The 15,680-nt window shown below is 37.5% G+C and overlaps 1 protein-coding gene across 1 annotated transcript; it reads left to right on the top strand.

Annotated features, from left to right (window-relative positions):
• The first annotated feature begins 2,451 nt into the window (after window positions 1-2,451).
• Window positions 2,452-6,582, top strand: LOC141602642 (endo-1,4-beta-xylanase 5-like). Its single transcript, XM_074422815.1, has 7 exons — window positions 2,452-2,579; window positions 3,839-3,885; window positions 4,194-4,416; window positions 4,662-4,825; window positions 5,075-5,173; window positions 5,263-6,045; window positions 6,162-6,582. The coding sequence occupies exons 1-7, from the start codon at window positions 2,513-2,515 to the stop codon at window positions 6,528-6,530; spliced, it is 1,752 nt and encodes a 583-aa protein (XP_074278916.1). The 5' UTR covers window positions 2,452-2,512; the 3' UTR covers window positions 6,531-6,582.
• Window positions 6,583-15,680: the final 9,098 nt, after the last annotated feature.

The following is a 15,680-nucleotide window of genomic DNA, read 5'->3' as shown; positions in this document are numbered from 1 at the left end:
CTGAAAAATGATAAAATAAAAGACATTCTAAAATTTTATCTGACCCTTGTTCTGACCCTAACTTGACCTGAGACCCGTGTTCAAGCTGACCCGTATTCTGACCCGACCCGCTCGAAACCGCTTGACAGGTCTAGGAGGATCCCAACTCATGTTGTTATTACTTTACTTAACTAGTTTGGATGCCCGTGCGTTGCAACGGGGTAATTAACTTAGTAACAAAAAAATGGTTATAAGGTCTTAATACTTACATCTTATGTTAAATTATTTATTTAGATATGATCAAAAGTCAAAACATCTTATTTAAGAGACGCAAAAAAGGTTGGGTTGATACCAAAATTCCAAGGATGCCTCATATTTATAATCATAAATCCATCACATCTTATGTTAATATTTCAATGTGAGACTATTCTATTATTTTTATATAATCCTACATTATTTTTCAATGTGGAACATATAACATACTAAGAAGTACACAATTTTACATATGTACAAATTATATGAAGTTTATACACTAATGATAGCATGTTTACCACGAATCAAATTATGTTATTTTTATAATTTTCTTAACGATATTTTTTTGCCAAATGAAATGTAAAAGTTTTAATATAAAAATTAGAAACATCACTTGAATATAATATAGGAAATAAATATTATAATAATTAAAAGATTTTCCACTTTATTTTTACATAAAAAAATATTATTTATGATACTTTCCTAAATTAATTTTTAGGATCACCTCTCCTTATGATAGTTTTCTGATGTGGGACAATTCAACTATTTATATGTAGTATATTTACGACACCTATATTATTTTTCAATGTGGGACAAATAACACACGAAAAAATACACCATCTTTTTTCCTAAGTTGTACTTACTTGAGATCAAATCCATTATAAATATAGTGTCTTAGTCTCATTTATTTCTCAAGACTTTCCAAAGCATTTATTGTAAAACATTGCAAATCATTTGTGCATCTAAAGCTTTGTTCTTCAAGTGTTTGCAAAACGTTTTTCAGATTTTTAAAGTCTTCATTTGTTTTCGAAAAAGTCAGAAACCTCCAAGTATCGATTCATTTGTCTTTGTGACATAATGAGTTTGTTCCATGATTCTCGTGTTAGATCTTAATTGTGATCTCCATGTTCATTTAGTGAACTCTTGAGAATCAAGATTCTGTAACACCTTGAGATAGAATCCATAAACTCTTGAAGTGGAGTAGCTTTAAGTTTGAGTGCAACCGGAGTAGGTTGGCGAATTATTTTCATTGTAAGGGGTTTAATAAGTTTGAGTAAATTTCTAAACAAGCAATAAAAAAACGATTGGACGTAGGTCTCGGAGTAGAGGCTGAACCAATTTTTAAAAAATGTCGTTTGTTTGTTCATTTACTTTTACGTTCTTTCACTTTGCTATTTCTCGCTTGTACCTAGTCAAGTTCTGTGTCACAGTCACCTATACTGTGACATAAAACTGCTGTACCTTCTTGTGAACTTACATTCAATTAAGTTTCTCAAGTCTAGTACTTCAATATTCTTTACTTAAGTTAATCAGTTAACTAAGTTAAGGATAAAATTTTTAAAAGGTACACCTAATTCACCTCCCTTTTAGGTGTTTTTCGTTCCTAACTCTTCACACGGGTTAACTGATTAGGAGGAGTGTCCATAATACCTAGATTATGACTAGTTGCTAAATAAAAACACAAATGACGTATACCAACGTACACGAGATACTAAGATTAAGATAGCCTCATAAAGTCATACGTGAATCCGTAAATCCCTAATAATGTACCATTTTTTTTGTAACTCCATTCTCTTAGAGTATGTTTGGCCTCTATTCTCAAAAATGAGTTTTTGCTTTTCAAGATTAATTTTTCAAAAATGTTTTTTAAAAACAGAAGCAACAAATTGGTGCTTCTATTTCTATGGGCGAAAATATGAATTTTTAGTTTTTGAGAATTTTTTGTTTAACTTTTAGAAAATAATATGTTTGGCCAAAAAGCGTTTTTGAGGCCAAAAACATTTTTTTAAGTTAGACCAAACACACACTTAATATCCCACAACTATTTTGCCATATTCTGTCTTTTATGAATCTACAGTTTTGGAAAATAAAACCACATATGTTACAAAATATTTACGATTTTTCATTTCTTTACTTAAATTCAAGCAAATTAATTTGGCCAAAAATATACAAGACCTGATTTTTGTAAACCTTAGAATATTGAATCTATTCTGTGTCTACACTTGCTTTTCTCTGATTACTTGCCATATAAAACGATGTAAAATATTAATTAAATTTGGTAAATATCTTTGCGATTATTTTGGCTAATTTTCCGTCATATATATAGGGACATGAGTATGAAGTTAAGATTAATTAATAATAAGGTATTACACCTCACGGTAAGTCTCGCTTATAACCGTTATAAGTTACAACAAAGGGGTAGTATGATTGAACTTTCGCTAGTCTTTTTGATGTGTTATGATGCTTATTTAGTTAAATCTAATATAATGCAGGTTTAATAATGAAGATCAAACTAGAGGAGAGCACTTTTGGGCTACTTTTAGCATCTCTTCTACTTATCTTTGGAGGTCAGTGCTCCGCTTTTTGTTCATAATAAGTTACGTACATGGCACTAATACGGCTCAAACCCAACTTTTCTGTTAGTACGGGTTTGGGTCAAATATGGGTCAAACGATGCAGCGTGTACTAAGTTCATAAAACTTGATTAAATCGAATATCAACTTTTTATTAAAATTAACAAAGTAGTATAAGGAAGTCGTTAAGTGAATATATCTAATCAAATTGTAGGTTTCGAGTTTAGGGTTTAAACGTGTTGCTGTTCTCCGTCTTTGTTGTATCTTTGTAACTTTGTGCGAGACTCTACTCGCTGTAGGTCTCTGGGTTTATCCCTTCTTATTAATAAAAAAAAACTTGAAATGCCTTAGGGCTTGCCTGGAATCCATAGAATTATTAAGGGGGTACGTTTTATTGGGCGATAATTACTGGGGAAATTAATTAGTGGGGTAATGAGTTCCTTGATGATATGTTTTGCATAAGAGTAATGATTACTGAGTAGATCTTTTACTCCCTTAATCATTACCCAGGGGGGAGGGTGGGTAATGTATTACCCCTTCACAAGGGTAATAATTCCAGAAGGTGAATAATTACCCGCATACCAAACATGAGAAATACACCTCACATATTACTCCCCTATTCATTCCCCTCCTATTACCCCCAATCCAAGCAAGCCCTTAATGTTAAAAGTCACGAGGGAAAGTTCAACCAGGACTACTATTCTTGTGTTGCGACCATATTCGAATTGAGACTAAAGAGGATGCATCATAAAAAATATTTTATTTTGAAAAAATGACCTAGTTTGTTTTTTATCTTGATAAGTGCGGGTTTAATATTGCGATTCTTATTATACAAATGAATTAAGGCTAATTTATTGGTATGATATGGACTAGAGAACTAAGATTCCTCGTTAACTTATAAGGCATACCCTGTAGACGAAGTAAAAGTTTATAACGACAAAGAGTGCATGTTGTTTTGGTCTACTTTGTCAAATCAATTATGATGGAATTTCCATATTGAAGCATGCATATATAAATTGCAAATCTCCAAGCATCGAATTATCTAGCTAATTTAACTCTTAAATGCAAATTTGGATAAGTTTCTTGGGGTCGGATTATGTAGTTTTTATTGCACTATCGTGTCTCTCGATCCTATATGTATGTATTTGATCCGAATTAACATTCAAATCGAAAAACTTATAATGAAAAATTATTAAACAAGATAATGATATTGACTCCTTTTGTTTTGTATTCGCTCTTTTCATGTATTTCAGGGGTATTTTCATCTGCAGTGCAATATGATTATACAGCCGTTATTGATGTAAGCTCTTCAGGCCTTGTTTTTTTAGACGGTCTTATGTTAGGCAGTTTTACAATATTTTACTGAGTATTTAAAACAACTTTTATTTACCAAAGAAGCACTCTAAAGAACTTAATAATACTTTCACAAGTGTGGTCACATAATTTTGGTGTGCCCGGTTTAGTCCGGTCTCTCCTCATGAGTTTTAAATAGAGTTCGAGCACGAGACATCAGGTTAAGTTAGAACAACCCCTTACCAGTTGATCTAAGTGCTCATATGGTCAGGTCATGTAAAACAACATTAATGGGTCTATGTTGGTTATTTTCAGTGCTTGGCGGATCCTCTGAAGCCTCAATATAACGGAGGAATAATAATTAACCCGGAAATAAATGACGGAGTAAAAGGGTGGACAACCCACGGAGGAGTAAAAATTGAGCAAAGATCATCGATATCGGGCAACAAATACATGGTGGCTCATAATAGAAAACAGCCCTATGCTAGTGTTTCTCATAAAGTCTTGTTAGAGAAGGATAAACTCTACACCTTCTCCGGTTAGTTTTTGGTCTATCTCAATAATTAACCCGGAAATAAATGACGGATTATATCCTATGTTCGCAAATTCTATTGTACGACCTCATCTCATATTATTTGTTTCTTTAACGGTAATATATATAAACTGCTATAACAAAGGTTCTCTTCCAAGGCCAAGACAAGTCACTTTTATCCCCAAATTCCTAATCGAAGGAATTACATTTGTCGAATATTTTATGACTAATATTTGATTTTCTTGTTAAAGCTTGGATACAAGTTGCTGGAAAAAACACTACAGTTACCGCACTTTTTAAGACCGGCGATGGATTTGAAAAAGTTGGCGCGGTAGAGGCGCAAGTAGGATGTTGGTCTATGTTTAAGGGCGGTATTTCTGTCGCTTCTTCGACCCCAGCCGAATTATATTTTGAGGTATGGTATAAGAAATCTATAACTTTACATTCTGCTTACGAGTTATTTCAGTATCAATCGAGTTATTTTGGTGTGCCACATTAATTAATGTAACTAATGAGAATACTTCCTTTTTACTATATTTCACATATAATTTACTCGCATCGTTAACTTAATTACCCAGTCTTGACTTGTTAAGATTCTAACAATTGTTCGTGAGACCAAAAAAAAAGATTCTAACAATTGTCTCTCCCAACTTGTATCACCAAGAGCAACGATACATCCGTTGATATTTGGGTCGACAGTGTTTCGCTCCAGCCATTTACAAACGAGGAATGGAGATCTCATCAAGAACAAAGCATTCAGAAGGTATTGTAATTTAATTAGTTCTTCATTCATTTATTCATCGACTCATGGTAACCGTTCCTAAATTATTTTGTTGTTCATGTCATCACTAGGTGCGAAAATCTAACATGAGACTCCAAGTGGTAGATCAAAATGGAAGACCTATACCAAATGCTAACATAACAATTCAACAAAATAGACTACGCTTTCCATTAGGTGCATCAATCAACCAAAATATAGTAAGAAATACTGCCTACCAAAATTGGTTCACACAACGATTCACAGTAACCACATTCGAGAATGAAATGAAATGGTACACTACCGAAAACACCCAAGGCAGAGAAGACTACTCTGCCGCGGACTCCATGCTTGCCTTCACATCCCAACACAGGATATCTGTACGCGGACACAACATTTTCTGGGACGACCCTCAATACCAACCATGGTGGGTCAAGAACCTTTCTCCACAAAGCCTTGGACCTGCCACTGATAAACGTCTAAACTCGGTCGTGTCAAGGTATCGCGGGAGAGTCATTGCTTGGGATGTCAACAATGAGAATTTACACTTCAATTTCTATGAGAGCAAGCTTGGAGGAGGTATTACTAATAAATTCTTCCAAAGAACTCGTCAACTCGATAGGAGAGCCATGTTGTTTATGAATGATTATAACACAATTGAAGATGGAAGAGACTCGACATCTTCACCGTCAAAGTACATTGCGAAACTGCGTCAATTACAAGCATCTCTTGGAGCAAATTCAGTAATTGGAATAGGGCTTGAAGGTCATTTTCACACTGTAAATATTGCATATGTGAGATCAGCTCTTGACACCCTTGCCGCTACTAGAATGCCTATTTGGATCACTGAGCTTGACGTTCAAGCTGGACCTAGCCAGGTAAATCTCATGACTACTAGCTCACATTTTCTCTATTTTAATTTCAGACGGAAAAGGTCCGTCTTATTGAACAATCTATGACATGTTTCTCAATTATTATTTTTTGGTATGAGCAGGCAGCGTACTTTGAGCAAATCCTGAGAGAAGTGCATGCACACCCAGGAATACAAGGAATAGTGATATGGGGACCATGGTCACAAAATGGTCAATGTTACCAAATGTGTTTGGTTGATCCTAGTTTTAGGAACCTCGCTCCAGGTAATGTGTTAGATAAGTTGATTCATGAATGGGGTGGCGCCACAGCCCAAGCCACCACCAACGACAATGGTTACATCGACGTTTCGCTCTTCCATGGTGATTATGAGGCCAAGTTTGTACCACAAGGTGGTAGAGTGGATGAAGTTTCTCCTCAAGGAAAATCTCTAAGTTTTGCTGTGGATCACAACTCTTCAGGACAAGTTATAAAGTTTGTTTCTCATGTCTAGTTCTTTCCAAGAGATATACTCCGTAATTGATAATTTATATACACACAATGGAATATAATACACAAATTTATAGTTTCATATACACTTAGAAATTTCTTTTTTTACATATGCATTTAGAATATTATCTAATATATCAAATATATCTATATAAACGTGCATAATGATGACTCAATAATGTAAACAGTACAGCTTAATTTTCCAACTTTCATAATTTTGAATGAACTTCATATCCATGAGCTCACTTCTACCCATAAATTACATGCCGACAGTCAAAACGAATTTACTTATAAAATCCTCCTTTTAGTATCCATTAAATATTGCGCGCAAAAGGTATGGTTGGTTCCATAAATATATCGATATAATTTCAGCATCTACTATTATTATAAGTGTACTATTCAACGGTATATGGATCGAAATATATATATATATATATATATAGAGTCAAGATCCGATGAGAACGACCATTCGGTGAGAATGGTGAGAACATCCCCCAACCCTTGGATTAGAATCAAATTAAAGGCTGGGATTTCATCTTTAATTAAACTCTTCAAGCCCACTACCACACGGTCCGCACTTCCATCCTCTTTTTAGAAAAAAAAAAACTTGTCTTCTTTCACGCATCCAACTAGTGTAATCGTCTGTCGCCGGAGCTCCGTCAATACACTCGCCTGCGCAGTAACATCTCACCAGCACCATCATCGTCGTTAACCGAGCATCAGCAGCGTCAGACCATATCGCACCACTAGAGATCTCCTCATCATCATTACCTTCGCTTTCTCCGTCACCATCATCAGATTCATAACTGCAACACTGTTGAAGCTAAACGAAATTCGTTTACGCAGTTTATATATTGATGTATCTCATAGCGATTTTGATATACCTAGTAAATAATTTTGTGTATCTATGTTAAGATACATTAAAATAAAATAGTGGTTAGATACATAAAAAATTAGTGTACATACATCAAAAATTAAATTAGTGTAGATTTCTGCCAATTTTAATCAGTAAATTAGTGTACATACATTAGAGATCCGTCGTCGTTTCAAGAAATCGAGCGCCATGATTTATCTTGATTGAACCGAGGAACGAAAGATAGTGAAGAGCAGATAAAGAAAAAGAAGATGAGGCCTAATAAAAAGCGAAGGTAATGATGATGTACATACATCAAAGATGAACTAATGAAAAGCGAAAATCAAGAAATTGAAGTAGCTTTAAAATTAAAAATAAAGCCTCAACTCACTAGTGCAGTAGTGTGTAATAGAGGATATTAAGTGGGAAAATTATAGAGGAGAGAGAAAGGAAAAGGGATAAATGAGGTCAGTATTTGTGTTTATATTTATTCCGTATAAGTTGGGTTTATTTTCATTTTCAGCTTGTTGCGAGTCTTCAAGATTTTGAAATTCACCTTTAAATCTCAGCTCATTCATTTTCCTGCACGATGTTTTGATAAAATGCTTGAAACATTATTTGAAAATTCATTAAAGATTAAAAACTAACAGGGGACTATTTTTCGTTAAATTAAGAACAATGTATATCATCTTTCAGCGAGATCTAAAAATGGGATACCATCTTTCTGACGCAACATCATAAATGCCTTTGAACTGGACTCATCCAAACTTCTTACTGAATTGTCTGCCAAGTCCAACATACATTGTTTGTAGAGGGATACATTGTTTACCGCAATTGGTTAAAGGGCTGGAACTCCGGTAAGAAAAGTTTCACCGACAATCACTATCATCAACCAACCCTAAAAAATCTCAGACCCTATCGCACGCACCATTGGCAGGGGCGAATCTACGTAGTTGCAAAGGGTGGCAAATGCAACCCCAAACTGAAAAATATCGGCTGCAATGCTTGGCTTTTGCAACCCCAAATATTTGTTATAGATAAATACAAACCAGTGCATACAAGCAATATACAAACTTTAATGGGTCCGGTGGCAAAGACTTTGGTTCTTTGTGTAGGAAACCCGAGTTCGACTATTGCTTGAAGCATTTTTTCCATTTTTTTTATTTAAGAGTATTGTAGGCTTTGTAGCACTATGGGGCATAAAAAGATCGTAAATAAAAAGGTGTCTTCAGATTTTTTTTTTCTTATTTACCTTTTAAATGTTTTTTCTTCAAACTATCTTATTATGATTGAATCTTCCGAGCGTTCTATTAGAGACTACAATATTTATTTTCATGGTCTTTGTTATGCAAATTTTTTGAATTAAAGGCCAATAATACAACAAACAAGTAAAAATACATTGAAAATATTATATAAGTAAGTTAATCGATCGTCTTTCTCAAAAAAAAATAAGTTAACCGATGTATCGATATTTATAAGGTCCTAAAAAGTTTCGAAATTTTCGCTACCCCAAATTAAAAATCCTGGCTTCGCCCCTGACCATTGGACAAAGATTTCTTCTTCATCATCACATTAGATTGCTCCTTCCAACCATCATCAATTTGAGCTACACAAAATTAATGTACCTCGTATCTAAATTGATGTATCTCAAACCAATTTGAATGTACCTACTAATTAATTTTGTGTATCTATGTTAAGATACACTTAATTAGTGGTTAGATACATAAAAAACTAGTGTAAATACATTGAAATATACATGAAACCAACGAAGGGGAGGAAGTGAGGTAGTCGTCGCCGGCGACTTGCCGTCTGCCATTTACTAATTCGACCAAAGATGCCTCGTGTCTGATTCCGTCAGCCTAACATCACTCAATCTCATCAACCACCATTAGTAGCGCGAGAAACCCCGTGACGCCGTCGAAACCATCAGAAGTCGTGTCGACCGGTGGTTTGTCGATAACTCACCGGCATCGGAACAAACAGTCGTGTCGTTGTCGACTGGTGGCTTAGTGGTGATATGGTGGACCGCCCTCATAAGATTCTCCGGCAAGTACGGATCTGAAGAGGGTGCATGAGGGGTCACCGATGTTGCGGTCATTAAGTTGGTCGAAAGCTAAGATCATTGGTGGTGGTGGTCTTTAATCAGGGATGAGGGGGAGAAATTGTAAGGTTGGAGTTTGATTTTGGGGACAGTACAGTTACACGTGAGTTGTAACTTAAGTTTGTTCAATTACTTTGTTGTCACTGTCGATATACTTTTTATGGTAGTACGTTCTCACTTTTTGCACCGAATAATCGTTTGCACCGGATCCTAAATCTATATATACATATATATATATATACATATATATATATACATATATATATATATACATATATATATATATATATATATATATACATATATATATATATATATATACATATATATATATATATGTTATAACAGAAGCAAGAAAGAATTAATAAAAGAACAATAAAGAGACAAACGCACAGATTTACGTCGTTTATTAACGGTGTGTTAGCTACGTCCACATGACAGAAGGGAGAGAGTTTTATTGATATGTGAGAAGTTTTCAGATTAGAGATTCAGACGGTATGACTGTTAGGTAGAGACTTAGAGAGTTTATATAATACTCTTTAAGACCTAATACAGAATGACCTAATAAAGGCCTAAGACAGACCTAGCCCAATAACAGATAGTCGTCGAACGGCGACTAACAGAATCAAGGCACAAACCCAACAAATCTCCACCTTGACTTGAATTCTCTCACAAACAAACAGATGTACCAGATGCATTCCCATAAATGCCGGATGTACCGAAAAGCTCTTCTCCCTTCCCCTCGGATATTGCCCCCAAGAGGGCAATTACAGATCATGGATATTTAGCAAGTCCAAACAATGTTGGAACTTGCTATGCGGAATCGCTTAGTGAACATGTCACCAAGGTTATCAGCGGTACCCACTTTGTTCACCTTAATCCTCTTCTCATTTCTCAGAAAGTGATATCTCACATCTATATGCTTAGTCCTCTCATGATGGACTTGATCTTTAGCCAAGCATATTGCACTAAGACTGTCACAGAATACAATAGCTTGCTCCTGATGTAGACCCAAATCACTGACCAATCCTTTTAACCAGATACCCTCTTTAGCTGCTGCGGTCAACGCCATATACTCTGCTTCAGTAGTAGATAAAGTAACTGTAGGTTGCAATGTAGCCTTCCAACCGACGATCAACCACCAAGAGTGAAAACATAACCAGATCATTGATCGTCTGCTGTCAACATCTCCCGCATAATCGAAATCTGAGTACCACGACCCAAGGCACTCTTTATCACCTCCATAAATGAGACCAACACGATGTACCCTTAAGGTACCGAAAAATTCTCTTCACGACTTGCCGTGCTGCTTTTACCTGGATCACCCATAAACCGCTCACCACATTGACTAATCAGTGCTAAATCGGTCTAGTGCGACCATAGGATACATCAAACTACCCACTTCACTAGAGTACGGAACTCGGGACATGTACTCCCTTTCTTCAGCTGACTTGGGTGAGAAAGCAACAGACAGATGTGCATTCGATGCACTAGGAGTATCTATAGATTTAGCAGTAGACATGCCAAACCTTGCTAGCACCTTCTGAATATAGCCTTTCTGAGATAAGAAAAGCTTCTTATTGCTCCTATCCCTGTAGATCTCCATTCCCAGAATTTTTCTTGCTGCACCCAAATCTTTCATCTCAAATTCAAAGACCGAGGAGACCCTTCAATTTACGAACATCGACTTGCTCTCTGCAGCTATCAACATATCGTCTACATATAAGATTAGATAAATGAAAGACCCATTCTTCAGCTTGTTGTAATAAACACAACAATCATACGGACTCCTATTGTAGCCAATCTCCAACATGGAGCTCCCCTCAGCTGACGACCTCCTCGCCCAACGTTGGCTCGTCTCGGGATCTCCTCCTCCTCGGCAGCCTCCTCCTCGTGAAACTCAGCAGCCATCACCGCAGCGGTGAAGGCCTGCTCTAAAGCCTCCTCAACGATCGGCGTCTATCTCCATGGGAGTCCTCCCAGAAGTAGAAGCCTCATCACCTGCAACGTTAAAATAAATTCAGGCCGCGTCACATGACGACAAGCCTTTGTTAAGGAGTTTTCGAGCCTTCAAAGCCCTGAAAACACCCCTTTCTGGCCATCTTCGGCCATATTCCCGCCAACCCGATCACTCATGTGATAAATTGGGTCAAGTCAAGTCAAAGTCGAAGCCTAGTTCCGGGTTTGAGTCGAAAATTCGGCAGCATTCCGCTATAACGGCGATTATGCCCTAGAAAGGTGTCCTGAAAAAGTTGTTACGAACCAAAATTCCGAGATGGTAGGAAGTTTACCCACCATTCAAGGATCCCAAATATCAAATTTCATCGCCAATGGGCATTCCTAAGGCTATTTTCGAAGCAATTTACGGTTTAGCTGTAAAACCGTCTCAAATTTCACTCAAGAGCTCAAAACTCGACAAAAATTCAAAGCAAATACATGGTTATGTTCCTAACATTGCCTACTATCCATTTCTAACATCAAATTGGCATGACAAATCCATTTGGGGGAAAAGCCCCAAATTTTCGATCAAAAGGGTCGAAAACCCTAATTATTTCGGCTCAAAATTCAACAAATGTAGATGATTAATGCAAGATTGGAACACATACCTTGGTTAGTCATGTTTAATGCAAGCTTTTGGATCAAACCTCGACGGAAATGGTGAAGATTTGAGAGAGAAATTGCGAGAAATGTGTTTCGGAAATAATGAAATACAATCCTTCTGATTTCGCGTTTTTACGCAGAAAAGCCAAATTGGGGAAAAGACGCAGCAGGTGCTGCGCCTCTTCCAAGAGACGCAGCTCTTGCTACGCCTCTTCCTTGTGTTCCCTCCATACGGATTTTCAAAAATTCGTTATGAGTTCGTTATTTGTGGGCCCATCTTTGGTGCGCCTCTTCTTTGACGCTATTATACTCTTTTGGTCCGTTTCGATGATTTTCTTTCGTTCCGGCCCGCATTCTATCCAGCGCAGCAGTATTTCGCAGTATTGCTCAGTCCTTTTATCCAGCGCAGTAATATTTCGCAGTATTGCTCATTCCTTTTATCCAGCGCAGTAGTATTTTGCAGTACTGCTCACTCGAGGTTTCTCCCACGACGATCAAGATGTTCCTAGTCGTCAATATATCCCCCCAGTAAGAGTTCGCTTGAGACCGACGCAAGCAGATTCAACCTCAAAGTTTTGCCAGAATTTGCTTGAGACTGACGCAAGCGGATTCCCCAGCAGTTTCTACCAACGCCCTGCTGCTTTCAATATTTCTTGTTTCCCCGCGAAGTTCGATTAAGTCCCAGGTATGGTTTCTTCTTATGGCTGGCGAGCTTCCTTACGTAGTCTAATGGACTTTAAACGACCCTCCCCGGTAGTCGACAGACTCTAAAATGTTCCCGACGACAGGTCCTTGGTTCAGACCCTTTGAGCCGCCTCGCGTCGCCATAGTCGTCAGGTTGTAATCTTCGATTGACCTGATGGCTATACTTTGACTTTCGCCTTGTCCAAGCCTCAGTCAAAGTGGGGGCTCTGTAGACACCTCGTTTCTGCACCTCCCGCAAACCACCCGGTGATGATTGGGCCGCATGTTTGATTCGCGGAACGATTTGTGACAGTTCGTAAGATTATCGTCAAGTGATTGCTCAAATATTAATGTCGACCTCTTAGTTGTCATCTACGTCCTGATACGGTCGTTTTGGCAGTAATTAGAGTACATTCGGAGTCCGGGTCAAAAACCGTCTCCATTTTCTGATAACTGTTAAATCCCGAGTCGGAATGTTCTGGAATGTTCCGGATATTTCTATTCCATATTTCACAAATTCTATCTTTTGGCAAATAATATCCCGTAATATTCATGTTAGATATTAAAGATAATCGAATTATTTCCGTCCTACCATAACTCAAACGCGGAAATCTTTCTTCAGCAGGAGGAAACCTCCTGGGAATAGACGCAGCAGTCTTTGCGCCTCTTCCAAGGGACGCGATGGCTGCTTTGCGCCTCTTCCCAAGCCCTTCTTTGCATGTTTTACGTATCTTTTTCATATCTTTCCGAGATTCACTTCCAAAGAGTCTCCGAAACCCTAATTCCTCCGCGTGATTAGTATAAATAGGAGCCTTCGTTCCTCATATTTCTCACGCGAGTGTCCGCCCTTCTCTTCTCCCTTTGCATTCTAGACTTTGTTCTTACTAATTGGCGCCTACGTGCTTGGACTTCCGACCACGTAAGCTCGGATCTTTCCGGTGCACCGCCTCTCCGTTGCATGACCGACCAATTTGACCAACTACACCAATAATCAATCTAATCAACTTAATTAATCAATCGTTTTCCTCTTACGAAGGCACTCTCTTTGCATTCGCGTCGAGCATTCACTAGTCGATATCTTAGTTCATCTCGTTTCGTCAACATGTAAGTCTGAGGGTGTAAATCTCTCTTTTATTTATTGTACTTTTATTTATCGTATCACTCATGTAAGGTTTATGTCGAAAATACCTCATTAAAACCGATTTCTAAAACCGTCTTTAAAACCTCTTTTTACGGATTTTCGAAGATCGACGATCGAGAAAAGACGCAAAGAATCTGCGCCTCTTGAAGGAGCGCATCCTGCTGCGCGCTCTCTTCGTGAGGCTGCGCAGATTCTCGCTTCTTTTCTTCTTCTTCGTCCTCTGTAATTTCGTCTTGCTTTTATTTTGTTTGTTTGATTAATTATTCGTTCACATGATAGCTCAATAATTCACATGTGTATTATAATCGTCGTCATTCACATGCTTTAATTCATCATCCGACTTAAATCCCGAGTAATTCAATATTTGCGGGTTTTCGTCACTTAATTCAATTCGGATTTTAGAGATTCAATTTGTTCATATTGAGTTTCGAAATTCGTCTTTGATATATTTTTCGCATATTCGTCATATAAATCGTCATTAATTCATCATGTTTAAGACTAGTTAATTATTTCAACAGAGGACTCATTCATTAATATCATTCGTTTAATCATGTTAATTCGTTTGCATCCGTCTAATTCATTTGTTTTTATTGTTTTTATGACCTATTCACATGTTAATAACCTGTTAATCACTTCCATCCGAGTCAAATAATCCAATCGATCCATAAAATTACCAATTAACATTAACGATTTGCAGTTCCGGCTTCACGACCTGAGAACTCACCCACCCTTGGAAACAGACGCAAAGAATCGCTGCCCTTCCAGAGGGCGCGATCTGCTGCGCTGTTCGAGATGATTTCTGTCCCTGAACTCCGTTTCTGCCTTGACGTAGTTTAATTAGTTTACGTATTAACTAACTATTATCCGTATCACGCTAATTCCTGTTCGTTAATTCATCCTTTATTCTTTTATTCCTTTTTTATCAAATCATCCGTTTTGAAGGTATTTTCGACATAAATCGCCTATTCCAATGTAATTAATGTAATTTTCATTATTGTAATTTATGATTATTGTATTTCTTGTATCATTTGTATGTTTTCACATGTAATTGAGCATTAAATCCTACTTCGACCCAATTGTTTGCTAATTACGTGTCAACCGACTTAGTATTAATCTTCACATGCTAGGATCAAAACAATGGATGTTGCATTGCATGCATATAACCGACGATATATCAAGTACGAATAACTTTCCTAATCATTAGTAGAGGCCGCTATCGAGGCGGGCGGGATTAGGTGTTCGATCAAAAGAGCTTCCTAATACGTACCCTCACCCCTTACTCCAGATCTCCGTGAGCACCCGTGTTCATTGGCATCCACGAGAGTCATTCTAGACATAGAATGCTAAGGGTAACGATTGCTTAGTGTTCATGTCACTACTTTGTGTCTTGACATGACACGAGGTATTCGAACGGTTCCAATTTCCCATAAAAATTGGTGGCGACTCCTTACAAAATGCAAACGCTTGTTTTTCGACCTTCACCAAGCGCCCCCGTGGGCGGCCCGCTGTCCACAGTTTGGCGACTCCGCTGGGGATATACACTTACGTGTAGCTAGGGTGAAACTCGAACAAGGTTAGGGAATAAGTTTGTACAAGACAATTGTCTGTTCTCATAACTCGGTCTTCCTAGACCGTTTAATTCGGCCTTCCTAGGCCCAACCCAACCCATTCGACCAATCGTCCCGTCTAAACGGTCCTAATTCTTATTTGGGCCTAAGGATGGATAGCGATTGACGTCATCCATACCATGATGCTTACTCTTGTTTGTATCAAG

This window comes from Silene latifolia, chromosome 9 (genome assembly GCF_048544455.1).
Source record: "Silene latifolia isolate original U9 population chromosome 9, ASM4854445v1, whole genome shotgun sequence".
NCBI lineage: Eukaryota > Viridiplantae > Streptophyta > Magnoliopsida > Caryophyllales > Caryophyllaceae > Silene > Silene latifolia.
Note: the sequence above shows the minus strand (reverse complement) of the source record. Positions and strands in the feature narration are given on the sequence as shown.